The sequence below is a fragment of the Sciurus vulgaris genome, assembly GCF_902686455.1.
Source record: "Sciurus vulgaris genome assembly, chromosome: 4".
Classification (NCBI taxonomy): Eukaryota; Metazoa; Chordata; class Mammalia; order Rodentia; family Sciuridae; genus Sciurus; species Sciurus vulgaris.
This window is the reverse complement of record NC_136464.1, coordinates 26,225,791-26,250,755: the sequence shown is the minus strand read 5'-3', so window position 1 is coordinate 26,250,755 and position 24,965 is coordinate 26,225,791. Positions and strand designations below refer to the sequence as shown.

General features: G+C 41.2%; 1 protein-coding gene across 4 annotated transcripts in view; it reads left to right on the top strand.

The window, feature by feature from the left end:
- Positions 1–24,965, top strand: part of CNNM2 (cyclin and CBS domain divalent metal cation transport mediator 2) — a 178,935-nt gene that overhangs the window by 85,577 nt on the left and 68,393 nt on the right. The window contains exons 2-4 of one of the 4 annotated variants that reach the window (XR_013763190.1): positions 21,167–21,310; positions 23,987–24,124; positions 24,322–24,386. Coding sequence is in view for 3 of the 4 variants with exons in the window: in XM_079136319.1 (XP_078992445.1) it covers positions 21,167–21,310; positions 23,987–24,124 (282 nt within the window). In the remaining variant the exon portion in view is untranslated. Of the gene's footprint in view, positions 1–2,222; positions 2,316–21,166; positions 21,311–23,986; positions 24,125–24,321; positions 24,387–24,965 lie in introns of those variants that run through there. The other 3 variants (XM_079136319.1, XM_079136321.1, XM_079136323.1) reach the window with 3 other exon arrangements.

The window sequence follows — 24,965 nt, the reverse complement described above, 5'->3', positions numbered from 1 at the left end:
AATTTCATGATGAGCAGAGCTTTTTCAGGAGATGGATGTCTGAAGATTTATGTAGCCATTCAGTTCCCCTGTCTAGAGGCAACCACAAAATAACTTTAAAAAGAGATGGGATGAGATCTTTTAGATTATGGATCCAGTTAAATAATAATAGGAGGTGGCACTTGGTAAGTTATGTAACCATATGTCATAAAGTTAACTGTTTTATATATAATTAATCTTCATACCTGCACTTTAAGGAGGATACCATCATACTTCTTTTCCCCCCTGTTTACATGTCTTTCTCCTTCATCTCCTCTTGTCAGCCGATGACTTTGCTTCTTTCTCTGTTTTCTGAAAAACCATCTTCTCCTCTCCTGTTTCAGCCAGTGTCCCTCTTATTATCTGGGCCCTGTGGTGTGTTGGAACTGACTCCTACCACTCATCTCTTCCAGCCCTGTGTTCAGTGACATTAGGTTAGTAACTGGGAATCACCATGAAAATTGGCAAATGCTACACATCAGGGCTTTTTCTAAAAGTAGTAGTTACACATCTATCAGCACACCACTGTCTGGGCCCTCTCCTCTCCTGCCCTTAGTTCATTAAGCAGCTAAGCTAGTGGAAGTGTATAGTCTTCAGAAATCATATGTGATGCGTGTAACTAAATACTTTGAAATAAAGCAAATTTGCAATCATTTGATGAACTTTAGAAGATTTTTTAAAAGTGCACAAAATCAAAAGATTAACATAATGAATATCCTCATACACATCTCCTAGATTTGGTAATTCTTTTTTCTTTCAGTACTAAGGCTTATACCTAGGGGCGCTCTACCCCTGAGTGACATCCTCCATCTTTATTTCTTATTTGGAGGCGGAGGCTCCCTAACTTGCTCAGTCTGGCTTCTCACTTGCATACCTCCTGCTTTAGCCCCTGAAGCTGCTGGCATTACAGGGCTGCACCACCAGGCCCGGCAATGATGCTAGAGTTGACCACTTGATGAGGTGACTTGTCAGTTGTCTGCTGTGGAGATGTGCTTTCTCCCCCAGAAGTAGCAGTAATATGCAGGATGGTACTTTGGCACCACATGCCCCATCGACCTTGCCCCTAATGGATTTAGCAGCTATTAATGTTCTTTGCCTAAGTCGATTTATTTAAACTGGCCCTGGAAAATGGTATCGCTTTTCTTCTGATGTAGGACCAAGAGGCTGTCTTTGAGTCTGGGCCCGCTGATTGGTGGTGTGTGCAATGTGGATGAACCACTTCCATTATATATCTTTTCTAAATTCTCTAAATCTTTTTAAAAATTGAATTGTCATTTTTTAAAGTGGAACAAGCAATGCAAAAGATTTCTGAAGCTATCCAAGTGCAGAATCCTTCTAGGCTTTTCCTTGCCTATCATATTCTCTCACCCATTCCTAGTTCAGTAAATTTGTTTTTTAGCAGCTTGCTTTTTACTGATTCTTTGGCAAGGATTCATTGTAGTATCCATAGAAATAATAACTTTGTTTTCATAAATTACATATTTAAATTACATGATTACAGCAAGTACAAATGTCATAAATAGGTTCAAGAACAAAAATCACCAATTCTTAACAAACATCCTACTTAATCTAGAGGACTGCCAGGTAGCAGTCTAAAAGCCAGAGTGCTCAGTGTGTCCTGGGCCTCAGGGAGTCAGTGTCAGTTAATCAGCAAGTTTTTCCAAGGAGGTCAGTTAAGAGTCTACCAGGCTATGATTTTACTTGTCTTTTTTCCCAAATAAGCTTCTAGTTCCTGGGCAGAAAGGATAAGTCTTATTTGTGTTTGTTTTAATCCCTCATGTTTAGAGCGCTGCTTAGCATATAGTAAAAATAGTTGTTGAATGAATCCATGACAGCCCCTGAGGAGACCATATTGACCTCAAGTGAATTTTGATCCTAAACCTAGAAATCTTTGCACATGTCCGGGTTGGTTTGGTCATTGTGCACAATTCATTCTGTCATTGGTTTCTCTCTTCTCATTCCCTTGGTCTTTGAGACTTTCTCTGCTCTGTGCCAATTTCCTTCAATTTATTGTGTATTGCAAGCTACCTGTGTTTATTATCATTCCAGTTTCCTGACAGATGCAAAAGCAAATGTGTGGCAGTTGCTTCAGTGGCACTCTGTACATGGAGATCAGATTCCTAGGGAAATGCAAAGCAGTTCCTTAGTTCTCTGTTCTAGAGCTTGACCAATCCCAGGAACTGAAGTCTTGTGTTTCTTCACAGAGGAAATATGGCAAAGGCAGTGGCTGTACACGCTTCCTTCATGGCCCGCCTCCCACTGCCTCCTCCAGTAAGCGGGAGCGACCACTTCTAGAGGTGAGAGGGGAGGGAGGACGATCTCCATAACCCATGTGACCCACCTCGCTGCAAATGGTGATTTTTTTGAGAACCAGTAAACAATTTATAGAGTTACTCTATGGAAGAACTTCAAGAAGAGCTTGTGTATGATTGAATCCTCAGGTGATATAAATTATGGTCTTTGATAGAAGCCTATAATTTATATTTCTGAAGAAACTACTGTAGCTGAATAATTCCAGTAATTTCCAGTAATCCCAAGCTCCTGCTTGTATAGATTTTAACATTCAAGGTACTTTTTTTTTTTTTTTTTTTTTTTTTTTTTTTTTTTTTTGGTGCTGGGGATCGAACCCAGGGCCTTGTGCTTACAAGGCAAGCACGCTACTGGCTGAGCTATCTCCCCAGCCCCAAGGTACTTATTTTTTTAAGCTTCCAGACCCAGGAGCTAGTTCGTCAGTAATGTCATCATGACCCTTTACAGAGCACTCTGCGTGTGCCGGACACCGTGTTAAATTCTAATTTTTTTCCATTCAGTTTTCAGTCAACTTAGCATTTGTCTCCATTTTACAGATGATTGACGTGAGAGCCCATGAGAGCGAGAGGGACAGGCTCTCAGTCACAGTGTGTGGCAGAGCCAAACCTGCCTAGCTTGAGAGTTTAAGCTCAAAATCACTGGGAATATTTTCTAAGGTCTTGTCACACATATCTGAGCTCTGGAACACTGTGCCTTGTTTGATGAAGGGTCAGTGATCAGGGACAGTCCGAATCTTCGGAATGGCATTTCGGGAATCAAGGTGACATTCCAGGCACCTGCTCCCAGGAGGCTTAAGAGAAGTTTTTGTTTTTGTTTTTGTTTTTCAGGGAGTAATACCTCAGAAAAATGGTCTGCTTTTAAGGAGCTTTACGTAAGCAACGGAGCACTGGATTCTTTTGACCATTCATGCACTCATTCATTTTATTCATTCAGTAAGATGTGCAAGAGTGCTTCTTTTTTTACTTGACAACACATCATATTTGACTATCAGAGTCTTGGTTTTTCAGGCTGAACTCATGTTTTATGCTTATGAAGACAATGAACATTCTTCACTGATATTCTCAAGCTCAACAGGAAGGAGCATAGGATTTGATTTCTACTTGTTTTTTAAGCCAGCTTCGTCTGGGGATAAACTCTATTGTGACTTTTCTAGAATTTGGTGCCAATAGGAGTTAAAATAATAAAATCAGTACAATTAAGTTAAATAGGAAATGAATGTCTTTTATGTAAGAGGCCTCAGATTAGGTAACAACAATTGGCCACTCTTCTGGGAAACAGTTGCTAAAATTATAATTAACTGGCACTTACTGGCCTCATTTACTGCATTGTGTCCCAGGAAGAAAACAATCTCTTCTTATGACAAGATCTTGCAAAGATAATACCATTTTCCTCTCTGAATCTTTATCCCCCCCCATCTATTTTCTTATGGTTAATTTGAGCTATTTATTCAACATTTATTGAGAGTATTATACATCAGGCACTGAGTGTGAGACTTTAGGTGGGAAAGAGAACCTTTGCCTTCAGGAATCTCCAAGATTGATGGATCTCATAGAGGAAAGAAAAAGTACTAATACAGCATAATAAATGCTCTAAGAGAGCTCACCAAGCCTCAGTGAGAACCAAACCCAACCCGTGCAAGTGAGGTTAGGGAGACTGCCAAGAGATGATTCTGGAATTGCATCTTTGAGGAAAGAGGGTAAAGGTGCCAAGGAGGACCATGTTCGGGACTGAGGGAACAGTGAAATAGCATATCTAGTTTGGAATTGCAAAAAATGTGCTCTTTCATGGAATGAGCAGTGATGTAAGAGGTGGAGAAGGATCTTGTCTGACAGGCATCGTTGGCCATGCCGCAGCATTGAAACGCCTAAATGTAATGGGAAGCCGTGGAAGAATTTTAAGTGGGGGAGTAATTGCAGGTTTGGTTTTTAAAAAGTAACTATGGTGTCAGTGAGGTGGCTTTGAGAAATGACCTTAAAGTTAGGAAGGTAAGTTAGAGGGTTGTGGCAGCACAGAGGAGAAATACTGAGGACCTGGAACTAAGCTGGTTCAGAGATGGAGAAAATGAAATGATAGCTCTTTAGGAGGTAGCTTCGTAGTCAGAACCGAATGTAATAGTACGAGTGTGCCCTAGCAGGTGAAAACGGAGAGCAGAGGAATCAAAGTTGACTCCCAGCATCTCACATTGGCATATTCCCATGGTGCCATTAGTCAGAGGAGTACAAATGCAGGGACAGGTTCAGTGGAGGGGATGGTAGATTTAGTTGGTGGATGTGTTGGATTTGAGATCCTCATGGGACAAGTGAAGAGGTCCAAGTGGGCAAATGGGTTGGGTTCTTATCTGAAGTTTACCAGGTTAACCTGGGGACAGTGGTGACATAGAGATTTTCAGTTTTCAGACTATGTGTTGCCTATCTTTGTTGCAGTTGTTTGATTAGTACCTAGGGAAAAGCATCTTTACCATAAAATTGCTCACGCTGAAGCTTAAGTCCATCTCTTGTGTGGGCCTCTTCCAAAACCCTGGGATGGGCTCTAGCCAAGGTGTTGTATGTTTTTGTAAAATTGGACCCTAGATATTTTAACAACTAGTCAAATTTTCCTTCCCACTCTTTTCCTTCAGTGTGTGGTGATACTGCAGAGGTCCCAGGCATTTTGGGGATCCAGCTCTGGAGAAGTTAAGCTTGGCATACAGCTAGTGTGGTGAAGTGGGATCTGTGTGGTTTACAGCCACTTTGATGTATGGCATTGCCAGCCAGCCCCATGTGGGAATGACATCCATAAGCGTACCTGCCCCACACCAGTGTTGATGTTCTGACACAAAGGGGCAGGGCCTGCATTGTGTTGGCATGTGAATGTGTCCTGGCACATCTGGCACTGAAATCAATACAAGTAGAAGAGCATGAAATGTGTGAAGCCAATAACTGTTTGGTAGAAAAACTTCCACTCCTCTAATGATGTGTCAGCCTGTTGGGAAGGCTCGCGTGCAGAGCGGTTTGTATGTCACAGTCCCAGGGAGCAGGCAGCGGGGCACTGGAGGGAGATAAGGAGCAGGAAAGAAAAGGCACATGGCTGCTTGCTGCTGGCCACTCAGTGAGGGAGGGAGGCAGCGCAGTCAGAGGATTGTGCCTTGGGAGGGGTCCGGAACTGACAGGATTCGCTTCTCGTTGATTCCTAGTCAAAGCAAGCATTTTCTCTTATTAGGATCATACACAATAAGGCAGTGTATGCAGCATTATGAGTCTACTTTTTTTTTTGCTTTTTAGTGAGAATCAGACATTTTATCAGAATTACTCTATAGGATTCAAATTTGTAAATTTCAGCCAAAATGCCACTGTTAAATATTTCTAGAATTTTTCTTTTTGTCTAATTAATACAAATGGATGGAATAATATCATGTATAATATTCCAGTTTTTTTCTTAATGAATTTTGGGTAAATTTTTATAACAATTTGTTATGTTTCTGTTTGTGTTATTGTTAGTTCCACTTTGCTTCTTTTTACAATTGCATGTTAATTAATGGAATAGTATCCCATTTCCAGGATATACTAGAATTCTTTATCTAGGCTTTTATTGATGAATGTTTAGGTGCTAGACTTATTTTCTCATAAAAATAGGAAGACTTTTTCTTTTACCTGGTATGTGTTTTGAGAGTTTGTGGGAGAGGTAGATAATGGGAAGGAATCACAAAGGAATTTGTAGTAGAAAATATTTTTAAAAAATCATCTGATAGCATCAAAAAACTTTTTCTTCTTTATAATGATAATGAGCTGCTTGTGTTTCTGGGGACAGGAAACAGAAGAGTAAAATGCCAGGATTCTTTTATTTCAGGACAATGAGGAAAACCTTGAAATATTTTTGCATTCTTCACTTTTTTTCAAGTTTATTATTTGCACAAAATTTGCCAAAGATATGAATACAGTAGATAAGAATTTGAACTACATTGGGAATTTTCCACCAACTCCAGTATTCAATGATTTTTTTATAATTTTGATAACTCCTCCCCCTGATAATTAATTATATCCTTATGTATATAGTCATTATGTATATAGTCATATATACATATATTATGTATATAGTCATTATTAACTTGTATTAACTTAACTGTGTATAACATAATAGCATTTCTGTAGCATTGAGGTCATCAGGAAGGACCCTTGAAAGGAGGAGACTGGAGTGAGAAAAGGAGATAAGGTCTTCCTTCTTGTAACAAAACCAACCCTCGGTTTCCCCCTTTCAGCAGGTGTGTGTGTTATGGTGGCTGCAGTGCAACCCAGGGCCATGCACCCACTAGGAGGCACTCTGCCACTCAGCTGCACACCCAGCCCTCCACGCTAAGCAGACTTAACGAGAACTAATGAAGCCAGGCGCAGTGGTGCATGCCTCCAATCCCAGTGGCCCAGGAGGCTGAGACAGGAGGATCACAAGTTCAAAGCCAGCCTCAGAAATGTAAGAGTTTAGCAAGACCCTGTCTCAGAATAAAAAAGTAAATAAAAAGGGCTGAGGATGTGACTCAGTGGTTAAGAACCTCTGGGTTCAATCCCTGGTACCAAAAATAAATAGAGGGTGCGCGCTCGAGCACGCGCTGATGACTTCATCCCTGTCCTTAACAAGCCTGCTGTTATAGCAGATGTGTTGTGGTTTGGCCTACAGTAGTCTTTAGCATGATGTCCAGGATTAGGTAATTTTTGTTCACTGTGAATGTCACAGGAAGACCTTTTTTAGGAGGAGGAAAAGGGCCTATTTTTATGCAAGACTTTGTATAATTACTGATATCGTCTACTTGTGCTATGGAAATCACTCAGGAACTTAAAGTTGAAATCCAGAAACTTAACACAAAACAAAGTTCTAAGTGATTGTTGGTCGAAAAACTAAAACACAAGGAAGGAACAGAAGAGTAATTCATAAAATTAAAGCACTAATATTTGGGCAGCAAAAGTATATTTCTCTTTTAAAAAATCTACTGTTATTGGACATGTTGAACTATTACCTAACTGGTATACTCAGTCTTCATTTATCATCCATACCAAGCCTACAAGTCTAGAAATAGACTCCTTGGTTCTAAAATAAACCCCTCAGTTCTAGAGAAGCACTACCTGTCTCTTGGGAAAGATGGGAAGGTTCCCATCCTCTCAGCCCGAAAGCCATCCTTTGTCTTAGCCATGTTTTCCATTGCTGATCATTTACTAGGAAAACATTCCAGTGAGTGTACAGTGCGTGTTACAGACCACCAAAAAAGATGAAGTGGAGATGCCCGGCATGCCTCACTATTTATAAGAAAATATTTCCCCAAAAGATGGGAAAATCTAAGTCTTTAAATACTCTGGGAGAGAGAAATAATGGAAAAAACTCTTCAGTCTCTGCTCTGTTGGTTCATGAGATTTTCTCACAAATCATTTGGATGGGCCATTAAGCAAGTCACATAATGACTGGAATTTTCTATTAATTGCCTCACTTTGGGTTCCTGGCTACAGTGTCTGGCAGCAAGAGTGAAGAACAGGCAAAAGAAAGAACAAGCTGGTGGGAATGTGGGAATGTGAGCCCCTCCATTGCTTATGGCCTGGAAGCCTAGCTTAGGTGCAAGGGCCAGAGGGCTGGCTGTCTCAGGTGGGTTGACTTGAGGGGATATAGAAAAGGGTTTGGCTTCATCTTTTCAACACAACCACAGTTTAGGGTAACCTTTGTTCCACATGCTACTTTACTTTACCAGCTCACTGAGCAGGTCCATCTTGTACCACACGGACACGTTCATTTATCTTCTTGGACAGCCATTTGTCCATTGTCTTGGCTTCGGGAAGTAGGGACTTAGTCCAAAACCAGTTTTGGTGTCTGCTTTCTAAATCCCTTTGTGGTGTGGATCCTACTCCTGTCACTCAGGCTTCAACCAGAGAAACAGAATCAGTAGGATACACGCCTGCACACCCGCACCTGCATATATCATCAGGGGTTTTTAAATAAGGAACTGGCCTGTGTGTTACAGGGCTAAAAGTCCAAAGCTGACAGGGTTGGCCCTTGGGAAGGGAAAGTCAGGGGCAAGCTGGAGCCCACAGGTACAGTCTGAAGCTATTTGCTACAGGTCAAATTTTTTCTTTCAGAAGGCCATCATCCAGCTTTTTAAAACCTTCTAACTGAAGTCAGACCCACCCAGAAATAATCTCCCTTACTGAAAGTCAATCTTTTAGGGATTTAAATTACATCTAGAGAATTCTTTAACAGCAGCACCTGCATTAGTGTTTAATTGAATTACTGGCAACGCTTAAATCTCTCACATTGAGAGAAACTAAAGAGGAGCTGTCTGGAAAATAAACAATACTGCCATAGAGGTGCCTCACACAGCATCTGTTAAATCAAGACTGGGGTCTCTGCTGTCCTCTAAATTTCTGAATTTGTTTTGTTTGTTATTTCCGTAAACTAACAGCGCTGGGGACTCGAACCAGGGTCTCTCGCTTGCAAGGCAGGCACACTACGTGATGGGCTATATAGCCAGCACTCTGCTGTCCTCTAAAAGCAGTCTGTCTGAACATTCAGTTGTATAACTGCCTACCATCTTCCTCAGCCAGGAAAGCATGGTTAGCAAATCTTGTCAGGACTGGGCCCTACTCCTGAGTTTTCAAGAGTTGCACGTGGACTGACTCAGTGGCACACATTGGTAGTCCCTGCTCCTCGAGAGGCTGGGGCTAGAGGATCACTTGAGCTCAGGAGTTTGGGGACCAGTCTGGGCGACATAGTGAGACTCCATCTCAATGGGCGGAAACACTGGATGTAAAGCAGATTCTTATTGATGAGGATGTTTGCCCCTTGATTGCCATTTTGTGAGCTTTTTTGTTGGCTTAAACTTAAAAACTAAAGCTTAAGAATCATCACCACTGGAAAACCGGTATTCATTTCACCAAAGCTGTTCCAAGGATGTTTTCAGGGAGGAGTAGAAGGGAAGTGGGCGTGGCTATAGAAGGGCAGTAGGAGGGATCTCGGGGTGATGGGAACATTCATACCTGACTATATCAAGGCCAACCTCCTGGTCGTGAATCGGAGTTAAAAGTCTTGCAAAATGTTACCAATGGGGAAAGGGGGATAAAGGTACATGTGATCTTGGGCAAAGATGTATGAGTTCTTTTGGTTATTTCTTGTTGAAAAAAAAATTTTTTTTTAATTGTAAATGGACACAGTACCTTTATTCTATTTTTATTTTTGTGTGAACTGAGGATTGAAACCAGTGCCTCACATGTGCAAGGCAAGCACTGTAACACTGAGCTTCAACCCCAGCCCCTCTTTTGGTTATTTCTTAAAACAGTTTATGAATATACAGTTTGTGAATATACAGTTATCTCAAAATAAAAATGATCCACTTTGTAAACCATAGAATACTTTTATTATATGAACACTCATTCTCTTAATTTATCTTTAAAAAATGATCATGTCTTCTTGAGGTAGACATCTATATATATAACCCTGTGCTAGAAATATGCTCAGTATATATTTGATCAGTGAAAGAAAGTATGCCTGATAGGAAAATTGCAGGTTACAGTTGAATATAAAAGCATTGTGTAAAAACCAAGGACAGAAAAAAAAAAAAAAAAAACCAAGGACAAATTCTTAGATGAAATATTAGGTATACTATAAAATATAGAGTCTTCATTCTGTAATGATGACTAAGACAAGATATGATTATAACTTCAAAAATAATGCCAGACAAAACTTAAAATCTAAGTTCAGAGGAAACTTCCAGAAATGTGTAGGAGGTAGTTTTCAAACAAATATATCATTTTTAACCCAGAAGTTTGTATAAACTGAAATTAAAATATGTTCAAAGAACTTAGATAAATTTGTAGATTCCCCCACTTATTAAATTTTTGCTTATGTCTAGTGTTCTAGGCAGGTATCTATGGTTTTAATATATTTCAGAAACTTTCCTAACATGTAAATGTAGACACACCCTTGAAAGCAGGCACACCATCCCCAGATCTCCATTGACATAACTAAAATCAGAGCCACATGGGTTAATTTTTCTTAATGTATCAATTTCTGATCTTATAAGGATTTTTATGGAGGAGTATAATTCAACCAGTCAATAATTTGAATAGCTTTTTTAAATAACTATAAATAACACAAGGCACAGTGGTGCATGCCTGTGAATCTGAGCTACTTGGGAAGCTGAGGCAGGAGGATTGTAAATTCAAGTCCAGCCTGGGCAATTTAGCACGATCCTGTCTCAAAAACAAGGGAGAGCTGGGTGCAGTGGTACACGCCTGTAATCCCAGCGACTCGGGGGGCTGGGAGGATCACAAGTTCAAAGTGAGGTGCTAAGCAACTCAGTGAGACCCTGTCTCTAAATAAAATACAAAATAGGGCTGGGGATGGGCTCAGTGGTCAAGTGCCCCTGAGTTCAATCCCTGGTACAAAAAAAAGAAAAAGGGAGAAACCAAGGATGTAGCTTTGTGGTAGAGCAACTCTGGTTCAATCCCCAGCACACCAAAAAATATACATATGTAAAAATAATTATTTTAAATATTAATTGTCTTAAAAGGTACTTTCAATTTGAATCTTCTGTTTTTCAGGCAATTCTGTTTTAGGGATATAGAGAGAGGAATGGGAAGGTGGGCTCAAACTTAGCTTCCGTGTTAAGAAACAGTATTTATAGCAACAGAAGGAAGCCTGAGACAACATGAGAGGTTCCCTTTGGGCAGCGGTGTGGCCAGCCGAGCGCTGGCAAACTGACCCAGGTCCCCATGCACTGTGCTGAGACTGGTCAGCCACTCTGGTGGAGAAGACTTGTCTTCTTTGCTTCTCACTTTTTTCTGTTTTTTGTTTTGAACTCAGGGCCTTGCACATACTAATCATGTGTACTGCCACTGAGACACCCTGGCTCAACTGCTCTTTAAAAAAAAAAAAAAGATCCCTTAGAGGCTGATCACCTCAGTGAGTAGCTTCCTCCCTACTTTCAGATTCGTCCCAATGGCCAAAGAGCAGCAGCAAACCTACTCCTGAAAGCAGTTATAAGCCACTACATTAGTAAATATATTTAGGATTCTATCTAGGAAATATAGTATCTGTATCCAGTAAACTTCTACCTTCATCAAAAAAAGTTTAGGTTTTAGTTTTTGTTTGGGGGAAATCATGATGCTACCTTCCACCCCAGGAGCCTCACTGAGGAACGACAGGTCAGGCCTCCCTGGGAGTTTGGTCATTGGTGGCTGGGCGGAGGAGCTGTCCTGCTAGGGAGACGCAGGCCAGCCACTTACTGGTCAGCCGTGGAATTTTTGGAAGTAGTAAAGCTTTTGGTAAAAGGGGGCTTTTGTCTCCTAAAATAGCAACAGTTATCATCATTTAAACCCAGCCATGTCTATATACAGCAAGCACTTCTATATATACACTCACGTATTGTTTATATAGGGCTATTTTAAGATCCGTGTCACATTTTTCTGGTATATTTTATGGTGGGAAAACTCAATTGGAAAAAATGCACTTAGCTCTGGTGGGGATGGTAAGGTAAAATAAATACTTAAAAAACAAAACAAAACCGCAGTTTGTTATTTTTATTTTAGCTTTATGCAGTACAGAAATAGCTAGGTGATAACTTCCTAAATGAAATTGTATTGCCTCTGCTTTGGCAAGTTTAAGCATAGCTCATACCGTAATCAACCTCCCTGTACTTGGTAGAAGACCTACAAGATGTATAGAACCATTCATTCATGTATTTATTACAGAAATCTAGGAAGATGGCTTTAGGTGCTTGTGTTATATGTTTTATAATTCAGGACTTTTCTTTTGATTTTGTAGCTGCTGAGTTGGGGGATGTGGATAAGGAAAAGGGCCTATCCTTTGCAATATGTGCCAAGGGACCCAGGCACTCCCAGTGCCCAGGTGTGGCTATGACAGGGCTGTTGAGGTCGTGTGAGGACAGCCAGTGAGGGGGCGGGGTCCTGTGATTGCTGACCCTGTCCCCTTCTCACCTGTTCTGTGCAGAGGGTGCTCGTCAAGCACGGTGCTATGGGAGAGAGATGGGGACCTGGGGGTTTCTCATCTAGCAGGGCAAAGAGCACAGACCTAAATGTGAAGCCAAAAGAGACACATGCCTTAGGAGAAATTCAGATAACACATAGGCATTCAGAAATGGAAAAGATGGTTTCTGGCTTTGGGGAAGAGGAAAGGCTTCCTAGTGTAGGTAATATTGTAGTGGAATAAGGTAACATGAAAGGATTAAAAGGCCCGGATAGCCAGGAGAACCCAGAAGAAGCTGGGGAAGGCCCTAATGGGGCAAGTTGGGTCATCTGACTGGACCACAGAGCATAAGAAAAGCAGAGAGATGGAGGATGGAAGGACAGAGTGTTTGGCGACTTGGGGATGCTATGACCTTGAACCCTGCTCTCAGAAGCTTTCTTCTTAATTCAGTAGTTGCTGGGAACTGAGTACTTGTGAACAGTGGAACACTATGATTAAGTTGTGGGTTAATAAGTTTTGTTTTGTTTTGTTTTTTTTGGATATAGGAGCAGAGAAGAGACTGGGGTGTTGTGTTGTGCTAGACTTGGCAGGGGTTGAGGGAAAGGGTGGGGGCGACACAGAGGTGAATCCGGAGTGTAGGACCAAAACATGTCATGAGGAGGCACAAGATCCCAGTGACTGCCCTTGGTTTCCGATGTTTGCAGGCATCTGTCATGTCATCCTTGCCCAGGTTTCTCTTCCAGCTAACGAGTGTGGCTTCTTTCAGTGTTCCTCCTGTGCCATAGCTTGTGTGTCTCCTCTGTCTGCCTCTTGTAAAAGTCCAAGACCCACACCTTAACAGTATTCCAGGTATAGCTCAATAGTAGGAAAATGGCTTCCCTTGTTCTGAAGTTGTGTTCTATCTGGAGATGGGGAGAGATGCTGGTCCTATAGAGCAGGCCACACACCAGCTATGTTTCCTGTGGGGCTCACCCGCTTTGCCATTTCTCTTATCACTGCTCTGCTCCTCTCTGCTGCCTGCAGCCTCCTGTCCACTCACCCCATGCCCATTATTAATGCTCTTGCTTCCACCCGCCCTTCATGCACACATGTGTAGTTTCGTTGAGCTGTGTATTTGATGTATTTTATGTATGTATTCATTAAAATGGAGGGGGGAGAAAAGACAAGTTCAGGATTTTAAGCCTGGGTGATTTGAAATCTAATTTATCATTTGTAGAATAGTGAGACCCACACAGGAGGTGTATTTGGAAGAGGACAAGTCATAGGGCAGAGTTTTCTCTCTGGTCAAGGCTGCCTGGCTGAAGCAGCCAAGCTCACTCCCTGTTGGGAGCAGTGCAATCACACTGGACTGTCTTTCACTGAAACTACAGTCCTTGGATCCTTAATTCACAACTTTTGTTTTGTCACCAAAATCATCTTTCATGACCCTTTGGCTACATTTGATAACTTTTGACTGCTCTCTGTTTCTTGAAATATACACATGTATATATTTATATTTACATAAATATATTTATATTTTATACTTGTTATCTTATTTATATTATAAATATAAATGTTTATAAATATTAAATAAATAAATATAAATATACTTATATTTATATCATATCATAACTTATATTTACATAAATATAATATATTTATATAAATATTTATTTATATAGATATTAAATTTATATAAATATATTTAATATATATTAATACATTAATATAAATTTAAATTTATAATATATATGCATACATACATTTTTATATATATATATGTATTTAATTGGCTTCCAAAACACCATTCTGTGTAGTCTCTCTTTACCTCGCTGGTCCCTCTTTCTTAAGCTCTTCTTGGCTACATCTCAGCTTCCTAACCATTTGAAACATTGTCATTCCCTGGGCTTAGGACAGCTCTTTTCTCTGTCTACTCCCTGTTGTCTCACTGGGCTTCTGGCTGTGCCTCCCTCTATCTCTGATGATTCCCAGTTTTCATCTGTAAGACACATTTCTCTCTCTTTCTTTCTCTCTGTCTCTCTCTGTCTCTCTCTGTCTCTGTCTCTCTCTCTCTCTCTCTCTCTCATTTGAATTCTGGTCTCATGTCTAACTCCCTCTTTGACTTTCCAGTAGGATATCTGTTAAGCACCTCAAATTCACCAGTTCAAAACGGAGCTGATTTCGCCTTCCAGAGTTTTCCTTGGTAAATGGCAACTTCATCCTTCACATCGCCAGGCCAGAAAACCTGAGAGTCAGCCTTGATTCTTCTCTTTGTCTTCTGCCCACTTCCAATCCATCAGCAAATCCTCACAGCTCTATCTAAAATACATATCCAAAGCCGGCACAGATGGCCCTGATGTCCCAGCTCCTCAGAGGCTGAGGCAGGAGGATCACTTGAGCTGGCCAGTCTGGGCAACACAGAAAGACCCTGACTGAAAAAACTAGATATAATTCCCAGAATCCAAGATCTACTCCTGGCTCTACTGTCACCCCTGCCCCCTCTCCCTGGGATTGCTGAAACAGGTCCTCACTGGTGTCTTTGCTTCAGCTCTACTGCCATCCTCTTCCTCCAGCAGCCAGTGTGACCCCTCGACACATCAGTTAGATCACGCCTCTTCTGCTCAGAACCTTCCAGTGACTCACCATCTCTAGGTAAAGCCAAAGCCTCTATAACAGCTGTGTGATCTGCACCCTCCCCTCCCCTCCAGCACACCTCCAGCCCTGTCCTCTTTACTCGCTCTGTTCTAGCCATGATGACCGAGTCTCTCTCCTACTGCTCAAGCATCACCCTCTCAGGGACTCCATTATTCCTTTACCTGAAACAGCCTCTACCCAGCCCATGTCTGTTGCCTTTGGCTTCTTCATGTCCTTCAGCTTTGCTCAGATGTCACCTCTGTTGGCAGGTCTTGAACATCCTATATTAAATGTGATCCCGCTCTTACCTTCTTTTTCTTCACAGCACATTTTAACACAATCTGATGTGCATTTTTGTCTGTTTCCTGTAATGTCTGCCTTCCTGCTAGTACGTTCCTTGAGATGCATGGCTTCTGCTCCCTTGGTTTGAGCCTGGTTCATGGTAGGCAACCAGTTAATGGTTATTAAATGAATAAATGAATTTGTGTAACACTAGTTCAATACTTACATAGTGTTTTATGGCTTATAAATTGTTCATATCAATAATTGATCAGTTTGTTCACTTGTAAATAGACTAAATCCAAATCTAGTTGCATCAACTTCCTTGACTACTAATCTGCAAACTGATTTCCTTGGGAGATCTTAACTATGACCATTAAAATATATCTTACATCTCATTTTGTTAGTTATATGGCACCTGAGTTCTTACCTGGAGACCGTTTATTTCCTTTATCAATAGTTGCATAGAACTTCCTCTTGAGAACTTCACTGATTCCTACTTATTGTATTATTACAGTTTTGTGTTAGTAAATTGGAAATCCATTAAAAACGAAAGCATGTAAAATATTTGCTTGCTCCATCCTTGGTTAGTGAGGGGACCATGCCACCACACACTGTGGCTGCTCTGCAGCTCTGCATTCTGGGCTGATTGTGCCCCCTGGAGCTGTGCCACATGGCAGCGATGGTGAATATAAAAAGCCACCTTGGTTCTCTTTTGGATCCTCTTTGGGTGCACCTTAGGATTCCGCAGGCTCCGTTGGCCTTGTGGTCACATCATGAGGTCTTTCTGACTACTGCAGGTCACTTTTTTTTATTAGCGCAGCGGTGTCAAGTTGTTCCTAATTCGACTCTCCTGCACCTCCTGCTTGGCTGTCTTCCGTAGTTATTACGGTTACGGTCGGTCTGTTGCTGTCCGTATCACTGCATTGCCAGCAATGTTGTGTGACAGCAAACGGAGTCTGTATTTTCATCAGGTGGTTACAAACTTTTGTTAGCCTAATCACTGCCCCAAATGACAAATGGTACTTGTCATTCAAAATTGAGCCTAGAAATGTACAAAGTGGTAACACACTACCGTTCTGGGCTGGTTTACCAATCCACAAAGAAGACGCAAGTAATAAACTTTGATTTGTGGGTCCATGGAGGTGAAAATTTGATCCCAGTTCAACTTTGCATAGATCATTTTAATTACTCATAGTGAAAAATTGCTTCTTTTCTTCTTCTTTTTTGGTATTAGGAATTGAATGCAGGTATGCTCTACCACCGATCTATATCCTTAGCCTTTTTTTTAAATTTTGAGACAATGTTTCACTAAATTGCTGAGACTCACCTCAAACCTGTGATCCTCTGCTTCAGCCTCTTGAGTTGGTAAAAGAACTGGGGCTATAGCTCAGTGGTAGAGTGCTTGCCTGGAATGCCTGAAGTCTTGGGTTCCATCCTCAGTTCTGGGGACAGGGATGGATATTCTCTGTGTTGGAAGGTTGTTTACATTTTTCTTCTGATTGACTCCTGGATGAGGTCTGAAGACTTAGGTCATTGCAGTGAATGGTTAAATGAGGCAGGTGCATGGAATCACTGTTCTCCAAAAGCCTGGGAGGGGAATAGGGTGTCGTGTGTGTGTGTGTGTGTATATGTGTGTGTGTGTGTGTGTGTGTGTGTGTGTGTGTGTGTGTGTGTGTACCAGGAAGTAGGTTTAGAAAACAAATTCTCAAGAGGAATTCCAAAACTGAAAGTGTACAGTTTTGGGGCCAAAGAAGTTTCAAAGTTCAAGGAGAGGGTGTGAATGTCTATAAATGAGCTGGGAGAAAAACTTAATAATTTTCAATGTAAGAAGCCTAATTCACACGAATGATTTCTCCCAAAGTAAGACCTTTCCAGATCTGTTGGTGCTATTGAGCTGGTATTTCAAGTATGTCCATCTGCATTTAAACGAATAGCTCCAAGACAATCTGATCATGCGGTAGTTACTTTGGTGAGAATAGCGCCTCAGTGGAATGGAAACTTCATTTTGAGTCTAATATTAGACCTTGCTTTGGAAAATTCCTTTTAAATGATCACAAGCTGGGAATAGCAAAAGAATTTAACTTCAACAGACAGCATTTACCAAGAATTTTTAACTGCTTATGTTGGGTCCCTGGGAAGGCAGATGTGAGAAACCTACTGGACCAAATTGACTAGACGAGAGTTGACTTGACCTGGTGCAGGGTTTATATCTATTGCTGATAAAGTTTCCCTCCTAGTCTCCTTTGCTCAAAATATTTTCATTCTTAGAGCATGAGCAAACTAGGGATGAAAATTGCTAGGATGCCTGATGGTCTGACAGTCCAGTTTCTAGGCCTGCAGACATTGCTCCCTGTGCAGGGTCTGAGGCAGAGCAGGAACTCAGACCACTGAGGAAAGAAAGTGCAAACAAACCCAGAAGCAAAGCTGGTTTCTGAGTATGAGCGAGGAATGTGATCAGACCTGGCCTTTAGAGAACATTTTTAGTTTGTCTGACTAGTTGTGTCTGCATGAATTTACCCAGCTTAAAAGTGTTCACTAAGCTTTAGTTAAACATCTCCCCACTATCATTTAAAAAGTAAAGTTTCCAGATCATATCTGCATTGGCTTATGAATATGTTTTGTATGCCTTAGTTCCATCAAACCAGTATTTGTGTTTGAGAAATGTATTTTATTATTTTATTTTAAAATATTTTTCTGAAATTGAAATGCATCTTTTAATCACTGTGTATGTTTCATGTGGTAGATTTTCCCTCCTATAACTAAACTGGTAATAAGTGGATGATTGCCTTCCAACTGGGAAAAACATGTATAAGATAAGAGTTACCATTTATGGATGACTCCATTATTGATTCCAGGCACTGACTTTGCTGGGTAGCAACATTATCTCTGATCTTCACAGCAGCCCTATGCAATGGCAGTTATCATGAGCCTGGTTTCAAAGATGAGACTGAAGCTTTGAAATGTTCCGTAGTTTGCTCATGGTCATATGGCTATGATGGCTATTGAGTGGAGTTCAAATTCAAGACTACTGAACTTGAGAGCTCACGCTCTTGCCTTGCTCCGCCCTCTGTCATCCCCTAAGGCAACAATACTTAAACTTTGTTGTCTTAGAATCCTTTTAAGCTCTTAAAAGTTATTAAGAACCCTTGAACTTTTGTCCATGTTGATCATATCTTTTGACGTTTATTGCATTTGAAATAAAACTGAAATTTAAACATATTTACTTACTAACTTTTGTGTGTGTGTTAGGGATGGAACCCAGGAACTCACATGTCTGAGGCAGGTGCTCTGCTGTTGAGCTCCTCCCCCATCATTAGCTCATTTTAAAGAACATTAATCCATTGAATGTTGACATAACTAACATTTTTATTAAAAATAACCATATTCTCCAAAACAGAGTAAAAAGAATGTCTGTGTTTACCTTTTTGCATGTATTATCTAGCTAAATGGAAGTCAGCTGGGTTCTTGTAACCTTCCACATTTAGCCTGTGCAATATTGTGTTCAGCTGAAATACGTGAAGAAAATTTGATTTCACACAGGTATAAATTTGGGAAAGATATGTATCTTAATTGCCTTTTTGGGTAGTTGAAGCTATTCTCCTTTGAGTACACCAAAGCTCCATAAGTAGTAGTTCCTTAAAAGGTAATTGCATCATAGAATCTGAAATCAAACCAATGAACTTTCAATACTCTGTCCCATTACAATCATCTGGCTGAGGGGATGGATGAGGTTGTGGCTCAGTGATAGAGTACTTGCCTAACACGTGTGAGGCCCTGAGTTTGATCCTCAAAACAACATAAAAATAAAATAAAGGTATTGTGTCCACCTACAACTAAAAAACAGACATATAAAAAATCTTTCTTGGGCTGGGGATATAGCTCAGTTGGTAGAGTGTTTGCCTCGCAAGCACAAGGCCCTGGGTTCAATCCCCAGTACCACAAAAAAAAAAAAAAATCCTTCTTTTCACAGATTATATGTGGATACTCTTCTCTTCAAATTATATATGTAGATACCCCCCCTGTCCAGGAAATAGAGGTTAGTTACTCTTCCTTCCCCCTCCCTTGAGGACAGATTTGACTTAGTGACTTGATTCCAAAAATAGAATTAGGACAAATGAGTGACTTTACCATGAAGAAACCTGGGAAGCACTACTTTAACCAAATGATGAAGGTGAATATCATCAGCCATGTCGTGAGAGTATCGTGTAACCCCTTATGTGATGGAGCAACAAAACCTATAACCACTCTAATCATGAGAAAAACATCAGACAACCCGAGACCCAACCCGTACTCTGTAAGATTGTCAATGTCAGCTGACTGTGGTGGTGCATACCTGTAATCCCAGTGACTCAGGAAGCTGATGCAGAAGGATTGCAAGTTCAAGGCCAGTCTCAGCAACTTAGCAAGACCCTGTCTCAAAAATGAAAAGGTCTGGGATGTGGCTCAATGGTAAACTGTCCCTGGATTCAGTCTCCAGTACCCTGCCTCCCCTGGACCCCACAAAAAATTGTCATGAAAAACAAAGGAAGACTGAGAAATTGTCATAGACCAGAGGTAACTGGAAGCCATGATAACTAGATGCAGTACAGTGCTCTGTATTAGACAATGAAACAGAAGAACTTTTTTTTGGAAAAACTGGGTGAAAAGTCCATAGGAACTCTCTCCACCATCCTTGCAACTTTTCTGCAAATATATATAGTATTTTCTTTTTTAAAAAAATTCCATTATTCTGTCTTGTACTTTGAACATATTATTTACCCATGCGTGATTTTGTAATATCATTGCCATGGTCACTTAAAAAACACTGGTTCACTGAGTTATGCAGCTCTTCAAACTGTCCATACATCTGCATTATTCACTGTTTTAAAAGTTGCATTCATTAATATCATTACCTCTCCCAACCTCCCCACCAGAAAAAAAAAAAAAAGGTCTTTAACCATTGAGAAACTGTCAAGCGCTTCCTTGTGGTTGATATGAGTTTCCCAAAATTCTAGTGTTCTGTTGAAATCTCAGGTTTTATCTTGGCAGCAAACACTGCCCATGGCTTTCCTTGATGTGACATGATCACTTTGTTCATTTTTGCAAAAATGTCTCCCAAATACATCTAAATAACCATAGTTTGTCTGGCAGTTATTCTTTTAAGTAAAAATGGCATTCACTAGAAAAAAGGGGTTGGGCCGAGGGGTTAGCTCACTGGTAGAGTGCTTGCCTGGCGTGTGCAAGGCCTGGGTTCTATCCCCAGCACTGAAAAAAGAGAAGAAAAACCTGACTGGTTCAGCTGGAGTCGTCAGCCAGGTGCCATCCCTCAAGGCAGGTATGGCACTTCAGAATGCAGCAGAAGTATTTATGGTCCTTCCCATTTTGTCAAGTAGAATATTAAAAGAGATGTACTCAGGGTCAAGATCTAATGGAGTAAATATTTGTACTGCTTTATTTAGAACATTCTTAAGAGAAATGAACTCTTTGTCCTCTTGAAAGTGTGTGGTGGTGAGTAGTAATCACTTGTGCCAGGGACCATGGCCTGGCTCCAGGCTAAGCAAGGTGCCTTTGTGCCATCGATTCAAGCATCAACAGAGGCGAAAGGCCTATGACATTTTAATATTCTTAGGAAAATAGTTTCACCTCATCAACCACCTAAGGGTCTTGAGGACCCCTTAGGAGGTCCGTGGACCACACTTTGAGACAACTGCTCTGCTTGTATGTCAGTTGCTAAGATTTTCCAAGGGAAGAGCTGCCAGCACTGAAGACGCATCCCTGAGTGAGCAGAGGACTGTGGTGCTGGACAGTATGTACAAAAACTGTTCCAACCTTAATGCTTTTGATGATTCAGGAAGCTTTTCCATTTGATTTCCATACCAATTTCAAGTACTGAAATGCAGAGTTTGATAATATGGTATGAATTTTTTTCTGCAAAAGATTTGCTACTATTTTTACAATAATCACATATAAGATTTCACTCAAGGAATCTTGAAAATTAGCCCTTCAACTTTTTCTTTTCTCTTCTCTAAAGGTAAATCTCACCTGGCTATTGTGCAGCGGGTGAACAATGAGGGAGAAGGGGATCCATTTTACGAAGTTCTGGGAATTGTCACCTTAGAAGATGTGATTGAAGAAATCATCAAATCTGAGATTCTAGATGAAACAGATTTATACAGTGAGTAGAATCATCTGAGTGTAATTTCCTAAAACCTTTGGTTTTTCTGTCATGCTTTTTGTGAGTCATCTGACATTTCTTCCCCCATGTTGGCCGCCTCTGTTTATACTTAAGCATGATGTGTGTAGGCTGGGTACACCCTTTTAGTGTATTCCAGTCCTTTTATCAAGGGGGAGGAAGAGACAGATTCTGTAACATTGAGTGGCATTGTTCTTTGAAAAGCCAGCTTCTCTTGACCATTAATCTGTGTGTTGCTTGCCCAAAACAGGAAATTTTGCTCTTGGTTTCCAAATGTATTTTACATCATTCTTTACTAAATTTTCATTTTACACAGCTGGGCAAATTGTTTTCAAATGAATTTCAGTTTCTTCTTAAGCTCATAATTAATGCATTTCAAAAGTGAATAGGGTTTGTTAAACTGGTGGATGACTGCTGATTAAATGTCTGTTTCAGAACCCATGGGGCAGGGTGCAGGTAAGGTATGCAGGCATAGTTTGCTGGAGTAGTGGCGGTGGTTGGGATCCAGGAGGCAGGACTGGATGGGTACACAATAAGGATGTATTTTTCCTGTTCTCTGCTGCCTTTGAGGGGCAGGTGGGGATGGAGAAGAGCTTGGCTCAGGGCAGGAGGGGGTAGGAAAATATTCATAACTTTTTTGCCCAGAATTGGACCCTGGGCTAAGTGTTGCACCTGCATCCTGTCTCATTCGAGTGTACAACTGAATTGCTGGACAGAGGAGCCTCAGCTTTCTCCATCCTACTCTTAGCAATGTGAGGGCCTTCCAGGAGTCGTTGCCAAGGAGGTCGTAAGGCCTGAGAGATTGGGGGCTCTCGGGATTGGGTAGAGAAGAGCAGATGCTCTGTTCTGTTTATCCTCTTGGTTCTGAAATCTGGCTTGGAGGGGGACAGGGACTGTCCCAGTGGGCTAAGGCACTCAGTACAAAGCCTTCCTTACTCAAAGAGAATGATTTTATTCAGTCTGCCCTAGAAAGAAACCTTCCTCATCTTAAAATTAATAGTCTTCTATATACCCTTGAAAGAAGGCATTTTATATGTTACTGAGTAGCTTCTGAAGATGTGTCCTTTTTTTACCTTCACATCTGTATACATTTTTTCTGACTTCAACCATACATTTTAATTTTTTTAAAGTTTTTTCTAGTTACACATGACAGTAGAACACATTTTGACACATCATACATAAATGGCTGTAGAGAGTTCTTGAAAACACTTTCCCATGTCTGCTTTGACATGTCCTGTTGACACTTGGAGGGTAGTCAAAGCTTCATAACAGAGAATATTGTTATTTGTATGTTTACATTCTTTTTATCCTTTCTCCCAAGCCACTGATTAATACCAAGTGTGTCTCTGAATGCTTGTGTGTTTTCCTGGGGTACCTCTTGTCATTAGAAAGATGCTTACAGTGTTTGAGATCTCACCTCCTTTGTTAGTTGAACTTCTTTTAAACTGGGATTGGACTTTGTTCCCACAGAAGTGTTCCCTCCCATTACTTACTGGTACCCAGCATGGTACTCAGTGCCAAACTTGTGATTTCAGGTATATTCTTGATCTATAATAGTTTGCATTGTCTGGTTTTCAAAAGAATTTGAGACAGAAGAAAAGCATATAAGATGTGATTGCCTTCTCCCCTTGAAAAGCCTTGTAATCAATCTATTTGGCCCTGTGCACAAAGTGATAATGCACTGACTCATGGTTCTTGGAGATAAGCAAGAAATTGGGGTCTTGTCTTTAAGCCAGTTTTTTGTTTTGTTTTTTTTTTCCTTGATCATTACTTTGTCCAGAAAAAAAATTTTTTTAAATAGTTTGATATGAAATGCCTTCTAGATCAGGGGTTGACAAGCTTATAGCCCAGGATTGCCTGTCTCCTATTTTTGTATGGTCTGCAAGCTAAGAACTTTTCACATTTTTAAGTTGGAAAAAAAATTCAAGAATAATTACTTTGTGATGTAGAGATTAAATGAAATTTAAATTTCTATGCCCATAAATGAAATTTTGTTGGACTCCAGCCACGCTCATTCATTGCTGTATTGCAGTGTGGATTCGTGTAACAAAAGCTGTATAGCTCACAGGGCCTAAGGTCTGCACTCCCTGGCCCTTTCCAGGAGAGGCTTGCTGGGCCCTGTTCTGGATCACCTTCTTCATGTTCACTTGACCTTGAGGATATCATGGCCTGGGCTAGAAGAGCAGTCAACAGATGTAATTAAAATAGTGTTTCATGAATGCTTTCTTGTTTCTTGAGGGGCTTTGTTTGTGTTTATTTTCTTTCTTCTGAGGCTAAGGGGCCTCTTAAGGGCAGAGACACCTTCCCTTGTGCGCACCCTGATGGCGGTTCTTCACTGGAGTGTGGTGACATTGAGTTGCAGGAGGCCATGCGTGCCCTTCAGGGCACAGTCTGCTGCTGTGTGCTTCTGCGAGGGGCTTGTCCCCGACTACCCTGTCAGGTCTGACGACCTTCGTGAGGTCTGGTCAGGTCACTGGGGACGAGTGGCCCTGGGCCAAGTCAGTGGGACTTTGCCCCTTCCTCCGGGGTGGTGCTTGTAGGCGGAGTGCCCACCCCTGGAGAGTCTGGCCTTCGGAGTGCTGTCTCTGTCATCTGAAGAGATCATGTTCTAACGGACTGTGTTTTCTTATTTTTCTTCTTTTCTCCTTCCTCCCTCAGCCGATAACAGAACAAAAAAGAAAGTGGCCCACCGTGAAAGAAAGCAAGATTTTTCTGCCTTTAAGCAGACAGACAGCGAGATGAAGGTTAAAATATCACCGCAGCTTCTCCTGGCCATGCACCGTTTCCTAGCAACAGGCAAGTGCGCTTATCACAGTTTGAGATCGCTGCCAGCCCTGGAGCCGTTTCTCACCAGCACTGAGTGGGGGGCTGGGGGTGGAGACCGGGAAATGGGGTGATAAGTAATGCCACTTTTGTGTTTTGTTTTTTGTTTTTTTGTTTTTTTGTTTTGTTTTGTTTTTTTCTCTTTAAATTCTCTCCTCTCCTGTGTTCAGTGTCGGCATGAACCCTCTGAGACATTTACCAGGGGTGGACCAGTAACTTAAAATTGGTCTGAAAGGTAAGGATGAATGTCAGTGCCACACTGCATGTGTTCAGTAGGCCAGGCCATCTCCTTCCAGCTAAGTCCATGGGCGAGCCAGCTGGCCGAGTAGGCTGACAGTGCAGACCAGACACAGCTCGTTTGATTGGACAGTTGAGTAATTCTCTCTTCAGCTTGCCTTGGAAGAACAGTTGGACATCAGTGGTAACACAGGTGCTATGATTTGCAAAGAAGAAACATAGGTTTTCAGACTTAAATCTGTATCTTTTATGGTTTTGATGAAATCAGAAATTCTAAGGACTTTGACATGGATTTCTTGGTGGCCTCTTCAAATCAGATTGTTAACTTGGGCCCATTCCAGGAGGCAAGTGTTTACATTATTAAAACCACCAACCCAGCCGGCACTGACTGCTCCCGAGAGGTCAAGGTTGAATGGACTTAAGAGACTGACTAACCCTCTCACATCCCCAAATGGCTCCCTAGGTGAAGGGTGAGCTCTGTTGGCCAGGGGAAGTGTGAGAAAATCCGAAAGTAACCAGAGGCTTGTAGAAGACGTCTGTTTCCAAGATGGGCAGCCAGTACCTTTCAACTGCATGC